Raw genomic sequence first — 18,906 nt, 5'->3', positions numbered from 1 at the left:
GGTCTGTCGTCTAGGAAGACAGAGGGACGATGAGCCACCCGAACTCACCGCCCACAGACCCACGCCTACGGTGGCCGGGAGTCATCTCGCGACACCCGGCGCCCATGGTGTCTACCTGGTCCAGCGCGGCGGCCGGGATGAGAGGTGCGAACTCTCTGGCGTTCCGCCTCCTCCTTCTCGAGCATGACCGCTTCGCAGAAGGAGGCGACGGCATCCCATTCCCTCTCGCCCCGGACCATGGCCTGAACCAGGGCCGGACGCGAGAGGTCGCCGCCGCCCAAAGCCTCGACGAGGACCCGGCGGTGCCCTTCCCATGCGGGGCACACCTGGACTGTGTGGTCCACCGTGTCCTCGGGGCTGTCCGCACAATGGTGACACCCGGGCGCCTCCTCACGACCGATGCGGTGCAGGTACCTCCCGAAACAACCGTGTCCGGTGAGGACCTGCGTCATGCGGTACGTGAGGGCGCCGTGACTCCTCCCGAGCCACTCCTCAAAGAGGGGACTTACCGCCACGATGGTGGCGTGCCCTAGGTTGGGCTATACTTAAAGTTAAAAAAAAAAAAAAAAAAAAAAAAAAAAAAAAAAAAAAAAAAAATATTTACCTTAGTAGTAATAGTGGGAAAGGTATTCGCCTGACAATGTTGCAATAGTGTTTTGTCCAATATGTAATACTTGTGGTGAAGGTGTAATGTTATAAACATACATTCATGTTTATTGTGGTTTCTGTATGTACTGGTTGGGTTATACATGTAAATAACTTTATGAGATCTTAATATTATTGTTGTAGTTGTATTAGAACCATATTCAATATTTGAGTCAAAAAAAAAAAAAAAAAAAAATATCTTTAATGTTTATTTAAGACCAGCTGTACTCCTCAGTTTCACCCGCGTATTGAGGGAACTACATCGCATAAAAAGTTACCTACGTTCTTTCTCATATTCTCGAGTATTTGTGTGCCGCATTTCATTTAAATCGGTTCGGTGGTTTTGGTGTGAAGGCAGGACAGAGAGATAGAGAGTTACTTTCGCATTTACATGCAATATTAAGTTGGTAAGAATAAATACTAAAACCGGTGCATGTTCATAATAACCGCGGGAAACAGCTACTCATAATAAAAACAAACAATTTTGTTAATACTTTGTTGATTACTTTTGTCAATATCAAACAATACCTTTACAATTAGTCATCAATAACTTATGTAGGTGACGGGGTCAGATATCTTTATTTACACACCTTTATTGTCATTCTATGTTTATCTATTTACGTGAAAGATAAAGTTCAGATCCTGTTATCTTCTGTTTTACAAAGATTGTTCCAAGTTATATCTTGAAAGCTTTGAACCATGCGTTCCAAGAATATGTATACATGGTCCGTCAAACTTAGGTTACAAAGATACCATCTTCCAATCCTGTGAACTCCACGATAAAAGTTAGCCCATCTCGATAAAAAGCTATCTAAAACTGAAAGTTTTTTTCAATTCTATTCAGTAGTTTCTGAGGCTAGCGTATTCCAGTTTATAGTCTCTGGATTATCTATTATGGAGATCTACTCCAGTTTATAGTCTCTGGATTATCTATTATGGAGATCTACTCCAGTTTATAGTCTCTGGATTATCTATTATGGAGATCTACTCCAGTTCATAGTCTCTGGATTATCTATTATGGAGATCTACTCGTGTTGGGATTCAGTCCCATCGAGCTATGAGAGAGAGTGCACCTGTGTCGTAATACACCTGCACTAAGTATGTCCTGCGCTGGCTGATCTCTGTCTATTAGAACAGACGGTTTGTTCAGACGGTTGCCTTAAAAAATATACATGATAAATAGGCCTTCAAAAGCCAAATAAAAAAAATGCTTTTCAAAGATTAGCAAGTTCACCGTTATCGTCAAGATTCGTCTCATCCGCACACGCAACGCTTAATGTCATTGATCTCCCACTTATCTCAATACGTGACTGATAGACTTTGCCATATCTATGCAATTCTAATGCTGATTTGTGCGTCAGAACTTAAATAACAATAGGATTTGTAAGAACAAAGAATGAAATGAGGAAACTGCGGAAATATAGAATACAAAGAAAGAAACCAGGATACTGCAGAAATATACTTAGGTACATTGAATACTGTCTGTTGCCTGTGGTTTTACCCGAGAAATAAACGTTAAAAAATTGTCTATGTCCCTTCCAGCCCTGGGAAGTTCAGAGTAATTTAGAAAGGATAGTCCGGGCACTAGACTTTCTGTGTATTTTATTTAAATTAATTCTGTACTGTACGTATCTTGCCTGTAGTTTGTTTTGCGAATTATACGGCCACAGTATAATTCCACATATTACATTTCACGGGGCTGAGCGATTGACATCAATCGTATGCGGAAGTATCTAGTTGCCTGTGATATCTAGGCTATTTATATTATGTACCCATTACTTACGTACTTGTCTGTATTCAAAAAATCTACCCCAGCGGTTTCACCTGCTTCCTGAGTTTTCACTACTTCCTGCACACGGAAAAAAGTAGTGTGGGTATTTGCTATTCTGATGTAAAGATACATATATATCGACTGCAAGCAAGCAATACCTCCTATCTGACTCCGGGTGGATTTTAATGGGGAACAATAAAACTTAATAATATCCTTATTCCAAGGTATAATGAGATACTGAAAATCTAAGTTTTCTTTTTTTACGGATAGTATCGATTAATAAAGTTTTTTTCTTTTTATTTTGGGTCTAAGGGTAGTTAATAGTAAAAGAAAAAAGATACGAGTTTTTTGTAACAAAAATGTCAGATAGGAGGTATTGCTTGCTTGCAGTCGATATTACTACCAGGTTTAGCCGTGTCCGTGATAAAGTAACAAACAAACACACCCACTCATATACTTTCGCAACTATAATAGCTGCTACTATTACTACTACATTATATTAGTGTGATTAGTAAGCATATAATGTAATATCCCCCAACCGTTTTTAAGTTTCCATATATGCGCAAGTAAAACCACAGTACCACCTAGTTAAGTCTCGATGTCGTAATCTCAGCTTGACCGACTCACATACGCATTAGTTAGTGGTCATGTCATTGATCTTGACTTTATCTCAATACGTGACTGATAGTGTACTGATTTGTTTGTGCATCTCGCATATGGATGTTAGAAGTACATTAGATAGCTGGGGAAAAAAAATATACGTCCAAATTGTTCCTAATTCCAAAAAATGGTGTAATTTTTTAAATGTTACAGCTCCGTTTTGGTTTGTTTTACAATAAAAGTCAATCAACCTGACTAAACGAATCATTAATTAAACCATGAACCTCAAGAATTCATGAGAACAGTATACAATGTATAGTAAATACATATTTTCACTAGTATATAAATTACACAAAAAAGTTAAAAAATACAAAATCCAAACATAAAAAAATACTAACAAATAAATGCAGTTACTTCTTTGTTTGGGCCTTAGTAAAGGATACAATTGATAAAAATATATCACAACTTGTATACAATATATATAGTCACATGGTCAATCACCTGTTTTCTTAATTACTTTGTTCCACAGACATTGGAACTCCTTTATCCTTACAGAAGAGTCTGTTTACAAATGACGTCATAGATAAACTTTAGTTTTAATAGCGTACGTGAGGTCAGCTCTATGTTATGTTTACGATAATTATGTTACATGTAATGAGGTATTAGGCCGCGTTTGTTTACTTTATGCCTATTAATTTGTGCAGTTATTACCTATAGGTTTAGTGATACGTAATAAATCATTTTAGTTGGATGCGGTTTCAAGTTGCCATAACGAAGTTATTTTCGTTAGTTAAAAACCCAACTATATCATGCTAATACTATAAGTACTGAAGATTGTATTTATTGTTCCTCTTTTACTCAAAACCTACCGAATGGATTGTGATGAAACTTGTCGAGCTATATTAAGCTTGATATCAGGATAACTTAGATATAGGCTACCTTTTGTCCGGTTGCGGGAAATAGTTTACTCAAGAAGCGATGAAATTAGTTAAATATTTAAATTATTTATTTACAGGAGGAGGAAGGCACTTGGGGTGAGAACTTCAAGTCCCATCACGACAGCAAGCCTCGCGGCAATGAGGCTATCTCTCTGGATATCAGCTTCCCTGAAGCTGATAATGTTTATGGTAAGTTCAGTAAAATTGAAGTTATTCACTAACTCGACTTTTACTAGAAAAGAGTTGGCCGATGTACATATTCTTGCGGTCTTTTACTCTCAGTTATTTCTTACGGTTTTGGCCGAGTCTTATCCAAACTACTTTGCGCACCCGGAATAGTTCCTTAGATTAGCTTGATGAAGCAAACAAACAATTTCTCCAGTATTTTAGGGTAATACCAGTGTTTTCCGCGGTTTCCCGGGGGTAGGGTACATTTTTCCCACACCCGGACAACAGTGAAAGAATTTTTCAAATCTGATCAGTGTGTGACAACAAAAAAAAAATCCTCTTTTCTATTTAGTATATGATGAATATTGAAAATATAAATATAAAAATTCTTGCCCCCCAGGTATACCAGAACACACAGACAAATTTTCTCTCCGCACCACAACATCGGGCGAGCCTTATCGTCTGTACAACTTGGACGTGTTCGAGTATGACCTCGACAGTCGCATGGCCATCTACGGAGCTGTACCCGTCATGTATTCTCATGGGTAAGTGGAGAATAGCAGGTTTATGTACCTGACCATGAGATATGACTTTGCATTATTTAACTACAATGATAACCGAACCATTTTCAACTGTCAAATTGCCGATTTGACCTTTGGGTAGCAGTTTTACGGCTGGTTTTGGTTTGGTGATCGTTATAGTTAAATGGTGCAACTTATCTTAAAAAAATAATATTATCCTGCCACTCGGATTGATTGGATTGAGAGGATATTTTTCTTTCTTCCCTCCACTTTTTATATTCTGTACTCTTGATCGTCATCTGTCTAGCCTATTTTCAACTACTTATGTTGGGGTCGGCTTCCATTCTAACTGTACATAGCTGAATACTAGTTTCCGATTAGTTTGACCAGTACCAGCCTTCATGGAACGACTGCTTACCTGATTTCCTCAACACAGTTAGACGGGTAACCCGACCCGGTTCCGGATTTGCCTTCCGAAAAACAGAAGAACTCGTCGAGTCAAGATAAACTTTATGATCGATCGACCCCTGCGGTTTTTCAACCAATTTTCTCTTCTAGAATACTTCTGCAACATTATATTTTGTGCATATATTTAATACTATTCCTTTCTCCTCACCAGGCCGAAGCGCAGCGCGGGTGTGTTCTGGCACAACTCTGCGGAGACGTGGGTGGACGTGGTGAACTACGCCGACAGCACCGTCGTGTCCTCGCTCGTCAACCTCGTCACCGGCGGACAGAAGCGACGCGTCGATGCCAGGTATGATCATGTCCTCCTAGCCGATTATCGGCCACGGCGGCTGTTTTCATGTAAGGAGATCAGCCAACAGCGCAGGACATATTATTGCACAAGCATTTGCTTGGATACAGGTGCACTCACTGTTTCTTCACTCTCATAGCCCGATGGGACGGTATACAGACACGACCGGTATGCCAGGTAAGTCATCATCGTAATTTTTTAAATTATAGGTCGATGGAAAAAAATCTGCTTATATAACAATTAACTTTCTGGTTTAATTGGATACAGAGCTATGTGAATCTTATCTGTTCGTCACGAAAAAGATATTCATGTTTGAACTGGTTTTTCGACTTCCTGTAATAATTCATTAACCAAGAATAGAATAGACTTTCTATAACAATTGTGGGGAGTTTAATTCATCATCAGCCTTTTTATTGCCCTACTGCAGTGCACAGGCCTCTTCTCATACAGAGAAGGAATGAGCGTTAATCACCACGCTTGCGCAAGCCAGATTGGCGATTTCTAACTTTAAAGCCTAGGTTTCCTCAAGATGTTTTCCTTCACCTATCCGAGCTACATAGAAAATAGGTATCGGTCTGATAAAGACTTTTCGCCCTATAATTCATAATTCCACACACAGTTATAACATTTTATAACTCAAAACTTTTTGTTTCAGGTTCATGAGTGAGTCTGGTATCATCGACGTGTTCGTGTTCCTGGGCGAGAAGCCGACCGACGTGCTCCGACAGTACACCGCGCTTACTGGCACTGCGCCGCTGCCTCCCGTACGTATATTTTTATTTTATCTTATTTATCCTATTACTATTCTTATCCCTAATTTATTCCTTTATTACTAGTAACTGTTTTCACTCGGTGTTTTTTAATCACACCGACAACGTAAACGTCAATTCTCAAAATAACTGTTTGCTATGAATTTTCACGTTCACATTTTCAAAGAATACCGTTCATTTTAAGAAAAACTATCGTATATGTTTTATAACAAAAAAGACTTATTTGACCTTTGTAAACATTAAAGCTTACAACTCAATCCGGCGATCCAACGAGGTAATGCTGCCTGCCTTTTGGGCACGCTCCCAGTCGACAGCGATGGGGACGAATTTTTGTATGCTTTTTAGTTTTAGATTTTTTACTAGAATAGTTTTTAATTTAATTGTAAATGTGGTAATTAAATACTAAGCTTACACATTTTGTAATTCTTATACATATTAATTCCTCCTTAACTTATCTATCTTTGCAGAAATTCTCTCTAGCATACCACCAGTGCCGCTGGAACTACGTCGACGAAGCCGACGTGCGAGGCGTCGACAACAACTTTGACGTTCACGATATACCCGCTGACGTCATCTGGCTGGACATCGAGTACACTGATAGGAAGAAGTTAGTATTTATAGTAAAATAGGACTTTTTAAGTGCTTTTGTATCTTGTGTCAAGCGATATTTATTTATTTTTTATTTATTTATTCCTTTATTTCAGGCAACTAGGGCCCATAAAAATACAAATACACATATATCGTACATTACAATACTTATAAACTAATACATAAAAATTCACCATATCAATATATATATACAATACTATATCTATAAAAACTTAAACATACTATAAATACATAACAAATATTCTTAAAACTAATGCACACGATGTGTCGGCGTCGTGTTACGCTGACTGGTGTCACGTAGCCGGCCACGAAACCGGCGGTACAGAACACCCTTTGGCCAAAAATCTTCCTTGAGGACCTTCTCGAGACCTTGTGTCGGAACACGCACCACGAACGAGTTAAAATTTGTGTTGTGACGCGGTTCCAACCTCACGACCCTCAAGGTCCAGCTGGTCTTCACGCGCAGATATTCCACGACCTCCTCAACCTTCGTGGAATGGTGCAGCCTGGACACGTACAGCTGCGTCGTCGGAATAGCTGGACGCAGCAGCATATTGGGCCCCGCCAGCGCAGTACCGCACTGGTTCCGACAAGGAGGTTTATTTTTCCATTTTAACCATCCTTGTCGCACGTGTCGACCTGCCTTCTCAAAACCTGGTTTGGTTTCGATCGGCGCTTCTTACCCCCTTTTATGGTTTCCGCTATTTTAACCTGCGAGTTTTGTGGCTCAACAGGCTTCTTAGCGGCTACAATTGCTGCGTAGGCTCGTTTAGGGGTTGACGAACCTACACGAGTCATCGTCTCTACCGGTGTCGAGGCAGGGACGGCGGCGGCACACGTTGCAACGCATGCATTCTCGGCAGTAGGTGACGCATTCGAGCCCGCCGACTCGAAACTGCAGATGGAGGCATTTTGCGCCCCGCGACGCGTGTTCACATTTCTGTCGCCGTCGGTAGGTGACCTACTTGCAGAAATTACATTGCGCAATGCTACTAATTCTGCCCGTAGATCACTGATGGTGTTGTTGGACACCTCCAGCTGATGCTGCATCTCGGCCTGGCTTTGCTTCAGGAGTGTAATGTCCTTCAGCAGCCTGGTGACATCTACGTGGTCGAACGTGACGGGAGGAAGCTTGTGCAGGTCCTTCGCCACGAAATCGGGCACGTCGTCCGGGTCGGTCTCCTTCAACAGCGTGACGATGTCTTGGAGACTCTTCTCTGTGCCATCCCTTCGACGAGACGGCATCTGGCTAACTTTGCCAAGCGTCGTGAAAAGCAGCAATTTAGCACTGCTAATTTCATCTTCCTTGAACGAGGTCTTGCAGATCTGCAAGATGCTAACCTCGTCCATGTAGTCGATGGCATGTTTAATAAATGCCAACACTTCGTTGGCTATGAGCGTTTGTGCACTCATAGCGAAAACCGGGCAGCGGCTATAGCCGCGCAATTCGCGAATTTAAAATTCATACAGTGCAGCGCAAACGCGTCCGTACTCGACCGCGTATGGCATTGAACCTTACATTCTTATTAATGAGTACAAAGAATACTCTAGCGAGGATAACTTGCTACACAATTGAAATTGATCCCAACAGCTCATATCGTAAGGAAGAAATTCTTTTGTGCAGTTGTAACTCAATAACCCTACAATTATATTCATTCTACATTTAGTATGCCATATTTTGTTATCAGTTATACACATACAAGTTTTTTCTCCAAAACGAGTTAATTAAAGAAAAAAATCTTCAATGGAGCAAACTTTTTATATAAATAAAAACTTGCTTTTCCCTCTATCAGGTACTTCACATGGGACCCCCTGAAATTCCCCAACCCATCGGAGATGGTAGCTAACTTGACCGCCAAGGGTCGGAAGCTGGTCACCATCATTGACCCTCATATCAAGAGAGAGGCTGGCTACTTCCTCCATGAGGACGCTACGGAGCTAGGGTATTATGTCAAGGATAAAGATGGCAAGGATTATGAAGGTATGTACCTTTTTTTCAGAGATTTTGGATATACAAAATGTTTTGAAATGAGGGTGTTTGTTTTTGGGAGGAAAGCTGTCAAATGATGTTCATTGAAACCAATTCTTCAACATTAAAAAAAAAATCTTTTAAGTTATTTATGGCCAACTTTGGTATATTATTTTCTAAGTTGGTTGAGGTTAACACGATAGTTTTCTGCTTATTATAGTTCGGCCGTTCAGAGAATGCGTTCCTGACACCTGTCAGTTAGTCACGACTAGTGATGGGCACAACATAACACTGAGTTCGTTACCGTTCCTCCAAAATGAACCGCCAAATTATTTTAAGATTATTTTCGTTTTAAATTGGCGGAATCATTTAAATTTTTATTTTAGTTATTTAAGTGGAAACCAAAAAAAGGTAATATTCATATAATAAAATTGTTTTATTTATTCTTTGTTACAAAGTTACAATTTCTATGCAATAAAGTAAGTACATTGAATTGAATGTGCGTACAGAATATTAATCAGACTCCGATTCGCTTGAGGAGGTGGTGTCTTCATCATCATCTTCCCCGACATGTATAATTATATTATTATCAATAACAGAATCAATCCTGATATCTCGGTCAAAATGTTCCAAAATCAGGTTTTTAGTCTTCTCAACAACCCTTGCCCAGTCATCTCTTGTGACTTCCCCGCAGGCTTCTTTTAATAGGGTCATCATCTTTTTCGTGCTGAATGGCTGGGAATTATTGTGGCGGGCGGCGTAACCTTTTATTTGAGCCCAGATTAGCTCGATCGCGTTATATTGGCAATGATACGGTGGAATTCTTAGAACGCGATGACCGTACTCCAGAGCCAGTTCATCGATTTCGTATCGCACATTTGCCGCTTTATTTTCTTTAACTAATTTAATTAGCTCTGCTTTTAGCATCTGCATATTTGCGTCAATGCCTTTTGCTTGTAACCAAGCCACCATTTCTTCTTTTTTATTAGCTTGGGTAGGGGGTTTCTGTATTTGAACCGAGTGATAGGAGGCATTATCCATGAATATTACAGAAGGCTCTGCTAGGCTGGGCAAAAGCACGTTCTGGAACCACTCTTTAAATGTAGTGGCATTCATTTCCTCGTGGTAGTCATTTGTGGTTTTTGATTGAAATGCCAGTAACGCGTTCTCCACAAAGCCGTATTTTGCAGAACCTGCGTGGCATATTATCAGACGGGCCCCCTTACCCATTGGTACTTTTGACGTTGACGCTTGTGTATCATCCGTCCAGGAACGGGAAACCGTGTGATTGGCGTTTAGCCATGTCTCGTCAATGAACACGACATTATCCCAGTTATCAATTTTTTTTGCTTCCCTCAAAAAACTTATCCTTTTTAAAATTACGTCGTATCGTTCTAATAAAATTTTTCTTTTGTCTGTTTTTTTATACGAAAAACCTATATCTTTTAAGATTTTGGTTAAAGCAGTTTTACCCCCCCTAAACAGTCCAGCTTCTCTTAAGGATGCCAAAAGCTTCTTCCTGTTGAGATATTCATTTCTGGAATAGTAACCATATATATGATTTCTGATTGCATCGGCGTCAAAGGTGTCAATATCTGTCACGGGTTTAGTTCTACGTTTCTTCTTCGGAGTACGTAAAATATTATCTTCCATGCCAGTCGAGCCGAACTTTTCTTTATTAATATTTGTTATCGTTCGTTTGCTAACTCCAAGCGCCTGAGAGACGCGTTCTTGTACTTGTTCGACAGGTATCAGGGGTCCGCAATTTTGCCGCTCCCGCTCAAAGTAATCTTGCAGCTTGATGATTAACTCACGGGCTCCACTTTTCAATGTTTGTCCACGTTTAGGCATTATTATGCACCAAAAGTAAAAAGAACGCAATAAAAAACACAATCGAAGTCCTATTTAGCGCCGATGTCAGTTTGAAAAGCAGAAACAGTCTTAAGGAGATGAGTTACGCACGAAGAATTTATGTCGACTAATTTATTTATACCAGGGGCTGGTCACTGCCGTACTTGACTAGATTTCGGTAAAAAATTTAGAAAAGCGCCATCTGCAATCCTCTTCCTAAAGTATTTAATATCTTCAAGTGATAATAGATGGCTCTTTAATCAAAAATTAACTTCCATAAAATATCACTAAAATTATTGAAATCTAAAAATTATTTTATATATTAGTATTACGTAGGAAATCTATCAATTATTTTTATTAAATCTGTACACTATTTTATATACATAAATTATTTTTCTATAATTATTTTTTTGGTTGGCAATAAACCGTGCCAACTGCCAATGCTGAAGTTAGAATTTGAATTTTAATGGCGAGTACAGTACATACAATTTGTGTGTTAAGTTTTCGTCCATTTAAGTGTTTTCTGCTGTTGACTTGCGTTGATTTGAGTTTTACTCATCCGCTGTGTTTTCGGTGAATTAGTGAGTGAGTTGAGCTGTGCTCCTCTGTTTCATTGTTTCACATAACTTGCGAAAAGACGCCATTAGTGTTTAGTATTATTTGCGATAAAGACGCCTTTTTTGTGATATTTGTGAAATAGACACTGTTATTGTGTTATTAGCGATTAGAGACGCTTGTTTGAGTGCATATAATCATGCCGAGGCGGTGCGAATTGGGATGTTCACACAACCCGGGTAAGTGCTTTCTTTATCAAGTTCATAGTACCTAGGGCCCGATTCTGTTAATAGTATCATTAAGTTATTAATATCAAAATTGAATAGAAATTAAATCGCAATATCAGTTTTAACCATTTCGGGCATTCTGCTACTAATATTTATAAGACCAATCGTATTCCAACGACATTCGATTGGTTGCTATTGGTCTGCCGTTTTGGTTTATAGGTACATATTACCATATTATTCTTAGTCTATATTGCCATATTGCCTCAAAGTCGTGGTGGCCTAGTGGGTAAAGAGCCAACCTCACAAGTATGAGGGCGTGGGTTCGATTCCAGGTCAGGCAAGTACCCATGCAACTTTTCTAAGTTTGTATGTACTTTCTAAGTATATCTTAGAAACCAATGACTGTGTTTCGGATGGCACGTTAAACTGTAGGTCCCGGCTATCATTTAACATCCTTGGCAGTCGTTACGGGTAGTCAGAAGCCAGTAAGTCTGACACCAGTCTAACCAAGGGGTATCGGGTTGCCCGGGTAGCTGGGTTGAGGAGGTCAGATAGGCAGTCGCTCCTTGTACAGCACTGGTACTCAGCTGAATCCGGGAATTATTCCCAATAGTCCCCTCTAGCGCTGTCCTCCGGGGTGACAGCCGGGAATTGTCTTCCCAGTTATCACCGGGGTGACAATTTGTGCCGACTGTTCCCTTTGAAAACTGACTAGAGGGGACAAATGGGAAGTCTATTTCTCAGTTGTCACCGGGGGGGTGACATTTGCTACGGTTCCTTCTTCCTTCCTAAGAAAAAAAAATGTAATTACCATAGATTTCAGGTTTTTTATTTATTATGTTACATAGAATCACATAAAAAAATATATATATTATTATTTTAACTAACACAATGTCAACAGGCTTACAAAAATCGATTTTTTTATAGTAGTTAATACTACTATAAAAAACAAAAACAACATTATGTTTCCTATAATAGGCACAATCACAGATAACTTTAATTAATACTAATCACAGATAATCACTAATGGTTAAGTTAAAAGTGCTTATTAGTCGCATGCTTATTTGTAACACAGTTTGTAATCTTGTTAAATTAAATAAAATTAAGAAAACGATTGGTGTTAATAGAAATTAATAATATGTGATGTACCTATTAAAGGAAACACAATGTTGTTTGTTATAAGAAATAAAAACCTGAAATCTATGATAATTACATTTTTTTTTCTTTGGAAGATTCTATGTAGCATAATAAATAAAAAACCTGAAATCTATGGTAATTACATTTTTTTTTCTTTGGAAGGAAGAAGGAACCGTAGCAAATGTCACCCCCCCGGTGACAACTGAGAAATAGACTTCCCATTTGTCCCCTCTAGTCAGTTTTCAAAGGGAACAGTCGGCACAAATTGTCACCCCGGTGATAACTGGGAAGACAATTCCCGGCTATCACCCCGGAGGACAGCGCTAGAGGGGACTATTACTACATAGTATAAAACAAAGTCGCTTTTTCTGTCATGTGTCATGTTGTATGTCCCTATGAACGCTCAAATCTTTAAAACTACGCAACGGATTTTGATGCGGTTTTTTTTAATAGATAGAGTAACTCATGAGAAGGTTTTTATGTATAATAACATCTATTAAATAATGGAGAAATACTGTTACCCGTGCGAAGCCGGGGCGGGTCGCTAGTTGGGAATAATTCGAATCCGGTTAGACTGGAAGCCGACCCCAACATAGTTGGGAAAAGGCTCGGAGGATGATGATATTGCCATATTGCAATCGTAAATCGTTTGCAGACAATATGATTCATTATTGAATCACAGAAAAGGATAAACACGTTTATTTAAAAGAAAAAATAGTGGAATGCCACATACGCTTCAATCGTAATTGAGTCGTGATTGGATCTCAGTCGGATGTGAATCGCATGTCGCTAAAGTAAAATTAGCAGGGGCAGGATTCTGCGCAATTTTTTCTTTGAAATAAACGTTTTTATCCTTTTCTGTCATTCAATAATGAATCATTTTGTCTGCAAATGATTTACGATTGCAATATGGCAATATAGACTAAGAATATTATGGTAATATAGACCAAAATGGCAGACCAATCGCAAACCAATCGAATGTCGTTGGAATACGATTGGTCTTATATTAGTAACAGAATGCCCGATATGGTTAAAAAAGCTGTTGCGATGCAATTTCTATTCAATTTTGACATTATTAACTTAACAGAATCGGGCCCCAGAATCGTGCTCCTGAAAGCTCCTAGTCATCCGGATAAACTTGTCATCACGGGAGATACCAACTCAGTCAATTATAAGGTTGGGCGTTTAGAGAAACACAGTTCCTTACGAGTAACCATTTATTACTGAATCCCATATGAAATGATACATGATTTAATAAGATAGACATACATAGATAGACACGCGCACACATACATAGGTAATAGGTATTCATTCATACATACACTATACAATATCAGCATACAAACTTCATATTTTTGTAATTTATTTTTCAGGTGTGACACAACATCAATTTCCACACCCAGAAAAGAATCCTGAGTTATTCAAAGCCTGGGTTAATATAGTTGGTGGAAAACTGGAGACTGCAGATGATATCAAATTTTACAGAAAGCGAGTCATCTGTGACATACATTTTGCAGACAAGTTTAAGAATCGCAACAACCGTTTAAATAACATAGCTGTTCCTACTCTCCATCTTCAGGGTAAGATTTAGATCTTTATTCTTGAACTAGATCGCAATGCCACCTACTGAGTTAAAATTGCCATTAAGAAAACAAAATTCTTAATTATTCACAATTAAACTGAACTGAAATCTTTTAGGCCACCTGTTTGCAGTATATTAATATTTAATTGGATATAAAATGCAGTTCATTCACCCCTTAACCAACTCGGTGAAGGTTGTTGTTTAGTGGGATCTTAGACTTGTTTTTACTATTTCCAGGTGCTCCATCACAAGATGCTCATATGCCTCCTGCAACTCCACATATACCAACTGAACTTCCTATGCCTGAACATAATATATGGAATCTGCCTTCTACATCAAAGCAAATAGTCACTGGTACGTAAATGCTTGGCTACCTACATTCTCAAATTATGTTTAACTAGCTGCCATAATTAAATACTGCATTTTTTTTATAATAATAATCCCCCCCCCCATGGGGCCACCTTGACGTGATGGGGGAAGGCATGAACGCTTAAAGAAGTCAGTAAGAACTAGACGACCCTGTGCCAATTGGTAAACATGAGGTACCATCAGAAAATATAGTCATAACACCTCGGCTAACCCTTTCCAACTAACGGTCCCAACTTCCCAACTAACCTTCCCTTTCCCTTTACCTTCTCTTCAGTGTCTGATAAAATATATATCTTATTACTTTAAAATATGTACTCTGCAGTCACCTTCTCTCTTTCACCTCTTAACTTTTCTTTTTCTTAAGTTTTAAAACATTGCTCCTAATATAATTTAATGCGACTACGAAATAGAGTAATAATACCCCAGGCGGGTACCGGAGCTAATCGCGATGGAGAATCCCGCCCCCTTTGTATTCTGGGTGGGGGCGACGCTTTTTAAATTTCATTTTTTTCATAGATACCTTTAAGGCCACCTGTTTGCAGTATAGTAATATTTAATTGGATATAAAATACTGTTCATTCACCCCTTAACCAACTCGGTGAAGGTTGTTGTTTAGTGGGATCTTAGACTTGTTTTTACTATTTCCAGGTGCTCCATCACAAGATGCTCATATGCCTCCTGCAACTCCACATATACCAACTGAACTTCCTATGCCTGAACATAATATATGGGATCTGCCTTCTACATCAAAGCAAATAATCACTGGTATGTAAACGCTTGGCTACCTACATTCTCAAATTATGTTTAACTAGCTACCATAATTAATTACTGCATTAAGTAATATGTAACTGTTGTGTAGTCATTACAAACACACTTCAACTTGATTTATTGTAATGACAATTTAGGTTAATAATCCTCATGTAACTCACACTAGTAATTTTGATGTTTACAATGACAATGGTGAATTATTATTATTTTATTTTCAGCTGCACCTCCCAATGCGTGTGTTATAGCAGCAGAACATAATTATTGCAGTAAACATGGTATACAACAAAGACGGAAACTTAAAGGAGACAAAAGTAAGTGCCAATGTAGTTTATACCATAAGATATCCAAAAAAAATGTTTATACATAGGCTACTTTTTATCTGGGTGTGGAAAGTAGTAAAGTAAAAGTTTTTTTTTTTTTGCAGAAAAACTGAAATCAACTTCATCGCTGGAGAATGAATTAAAGATTTCAAGATTCCAAATGAAGAATTTAAAAACCGAAATTATTCGGTTACGTAAACGGAGTAGTAGTTTGAAAGAAAGATTAGCCAGCGTTGATAAAATTAGCAATACAAATTGTTTAAAAAAAATAACGAGAAATATGACAACTGCAGCAAAAATATTCACAAACATGCAGTACACCCAAACTCACAAGAGAGCTCGTGGGCGGAGGTTTACTTTAAAGGAAAAAGTTTTGTCTCTCTCCATGTACAAAAAGAGTCCCAAGAGTTATACTCTTTTATATAAATACTTTACATTGCCCTCTATAAAATCATTAAAAAGGCTTCTTGCGAAAATTGAAATAGAGTCGGGGCTAAATAAGTTTTTATTCATAAAAATGAGAAAGACTGTGAAGGAATTAAGTCCAGAAGATCGCCTCTGCTGTCTTATTTTTGACGAGATGTCAATATCGCCGCAGATCCATTACGACGGATCTAAGGATAAATTAAAGGGATTCGCTTGGCGTAGTAAAAAAATTGCTGACCATGTTTTAGTTTACATGGTCAAAGGATTAAAGAAAAAATTTAAACAGCCTGTTGCATACTTTTTTACAAATTCTGTTAACAAAGCAGAATTAAAAGCCTTGACTATAAAAGTCATTAAATATGTTCAGGGTACAGGGCTTAATATTTTGTGCACAGTGTGCGACCAAAGCACAGTAAATGTCAGTGTAGTGAATGAAATTATTGAAGATAGTAGAATAAAATTCATAAAAGAAAATAAGGAATGGAGACATGATGTAATGGAAGTAGGGAAATCTAAAATTATCCCATTATTTGATGTCCCTCATTTATTGAAAGGGGTAAGAAACAATTTACTTACGAAGGACTTAAAATATTTCGACTTCGAAGAAAAGGTTGAAAAGACGATAAAATGGGAATATTACCAGAAAATTTATGAAGCGGACAAATTACATGGTGAATTAAAAATATGTCAGAAACTAACTGATGAACATATTTATGTGGAGAAAATAAAAAAAATGAAGGTCAAACACGCAACCCAAATTTTTAGCCGCAGTGTTGCTACAGCTGCAGAACATTTATCTGCTAGGGGCGATTTATCTAATGAGTGCCGCCAAGTAATTACATTTACCAAAATGATGGACAATTTATTTGATTCCTTAAATTCAAGCTCATTTAATATGATACATGGAAAAATGTATAAATGTGGTGTTAGAAACAATTCTCCTCATCATGAATTATGGGAAAATGCCAAAAAGGTATTAAAATCAATAAAATTTATTAAAGTTAAAAAAGAAAAGGAAAATAAAATAAGATTAATTGAAACGAGTTCGGTACCTTCAATAAAAAATTTTATACGTACTATTGAGGGCATGCAACAGTTGTGGAAAATATTATCCCAAAAATATTTATTTGATACAATGATGACCAGAAACTTTAACCAGGACCCACTGGAAAATTTTTTTGGGAACATTAGAAGTTTTGGGGTGAGGAATACGGCACCCAACACAATTAGCTTTGAAGGTGCCTATAAATCACTTCTTTTAAATAATTATAACTCACCCCATTCACTTAACGCTAACTGTGAAAATGATGACAATGATTGTCTTCAGACATTGAGTTTCTTTTTGGAAGACAAACTTTTAGAAAACACTTCTAATGTTCCCAGTAATGAGGTTCTACCATTTCAGCAAGAAGAAAATGACGAAATTGAGGTGCCTTTTATAAATTTAAATTCTGAGCCTGCTGATGCTGGTCAGGCCAATTATGTATGTGGGTGGGTGCTGGCTAAATGTTTTAAAAAAGTTGCTAAATCATGCAGGCACTGCAAAACTGAACTAACTGGCGACAGTCAATTAAAATCAAATAGTTATATAAGGGCAAAAGAATATACAAAAGGAAAACATTGTCTGTTGTATCCCAATATAGTGGCGGAAAAAGTTTTTAAAGACATACAAAATATTGTAGTAGAAATTTTGAAAAAGAATGTGCCAAAAACTAAATTAAAAGAAAAGATAAAAATGTTTTTAGACATATTTGTGGATTATCCTTTCACCTGCGATATCCACAAGATAGAATTAAGAAATGTTTTTGAAAACATTACAATAAATATTTTGGTATATAGTTGGTGCCGCTCAATTAATCGAATTTTATCAGGTAAAATCCAATATCGTGATGAGGATGATGAAACTAAACTTTCAGCACAAATTTATTACAATAAACATAAACATAAGTAAATATGATTTTTATTTAATTCCAGGTCGCCTACTAAGTACTTTCTAAATGTTCCTACATAACGTTGTTCTGTTGAGTTGTAGTAATCTGTGTTGTATTTCCATATTTCAATAAATAACTATTTTCTACATTCTGTGGCTATATTTTGTAAGTACGTACGTATGAACAAATTCCCCTAGAATATCTATAGACGGTTATTCGTCATCTCGACACACTAAACTCACCACGAATGTGTCGAGTTGGTGAAACTCAAAATTTGTACATTTATCATGTCGTCAACTCGCCACGTCAAGATTTTAATTCGTGTCCAGTTAGTGAAACTTAGATTTTATCACTTTTATGTTTTCGCCAAGTTTGGGAATCAACTTTTCGCGTTTCAAACGTTTGCAAAATGGACGTTCAGTGGCCGATGATGTTTGTGACACAATGTATCCAGTTGGCGAAAACATAAAAGTGATAAAATCTAAGTTTCACTAACTGGACACGAATGAAAATCTTGAGTGGCGAGTTGACGACATGATAAATGTACAAATTTCGAGTTTCACCAACTCGACACTTTAATGGTGAGTTTAGTCTGTCGAGATGACGAATAACCTGTAGACAATACTGATGTATACATGTGTGTGAAATGGGATGTACGCACACCTAAACAATTTGTTTCGGCAGACGATACCAGATGGCGCTTCAAAAATCGTTTGAAGGTTGCAGAAAAAAATCGAAGTGGGTTCTCTATTCCCAATCTATTTACTATACTCTATGATTTATACGGGCGGCGCCCTATTTATATGTGTACGCCTGCGACAACGAAAATCTGATTTTGAAAATTTAAAATTTTGAATTTGACATTTGAACTCCATTGTATTTTTCTTCATGACTATTGAAGGTTGCGAGTCGAAAAGGTTGTATGCGTTTCATGTCGCTACAAGTCCATTAAACATAAGCCGGATAATCAAATAAAAACCATAGACATAATA

At 37.9% G+C, this 18,906-nt stretch overlaps 1 protein-coding gene across 2 annotated transcripts in view; it reads left to right on the top strand.

Annotated features, from left to right (window-relative positions):
• The window catches only part of LOC124642858 (neutral alpha-glucosidase AB), a 31,471-nt gene that overhangs the window by 2,599 nt on the left and 9,966 nt on the right, over window positions 1–18,906 (top strand). For both annotated transcript variants that reach the window (XM_047181608.1, XM_047181607.1), the window contains exons 5-10: window positions 4,032–4,143; window positions 4,523–4,667; window positions 5,263–5,400; window positions 6,056–6,164; window positions 6,638–6,777; window positions 8,573–8,760. In XM_047181608.1, coding sequence (XP_047037564.1) covers window positions 4,032–4,143; window positions 4,523–4,667; window positions 5,263–5,400; window positions 6,056–6,164; window positions 6,638–6,777; window positions 8,573–8,760 — 832 coding nt within the window. The remainder of the gene's footprint in view (window positions 1–4,031; window positions 4,144–4,522; window positions 4,668–5,262; window positions 5,401–6,055; window positions 6,165–6,637; window positions 6,778–8,572; window positions 8,761–18,906) is intronic.

The sequence above is a fragment of the Helicoverpa zea genome, chromosome 26 (genome assembly GCF_022581195.2).
Source record: "Helicoverpa zea isolate HzStark_Cry1AcR chromosome 26, ilHelZeax1.1, whole genome shotgun sequence".
Lineage (NCBI taxonomy): Eukaryota > Metazoa > Arthropoda > Insecta > Lepidoptera > Noctuidae > Helicoverpa > Helicoverpa zea.
The sequence above is the reverse complement of the archived record's forward strand: the minus strand, read 5'-3'. Positions and strand labels throughout refer to the sequence as shown.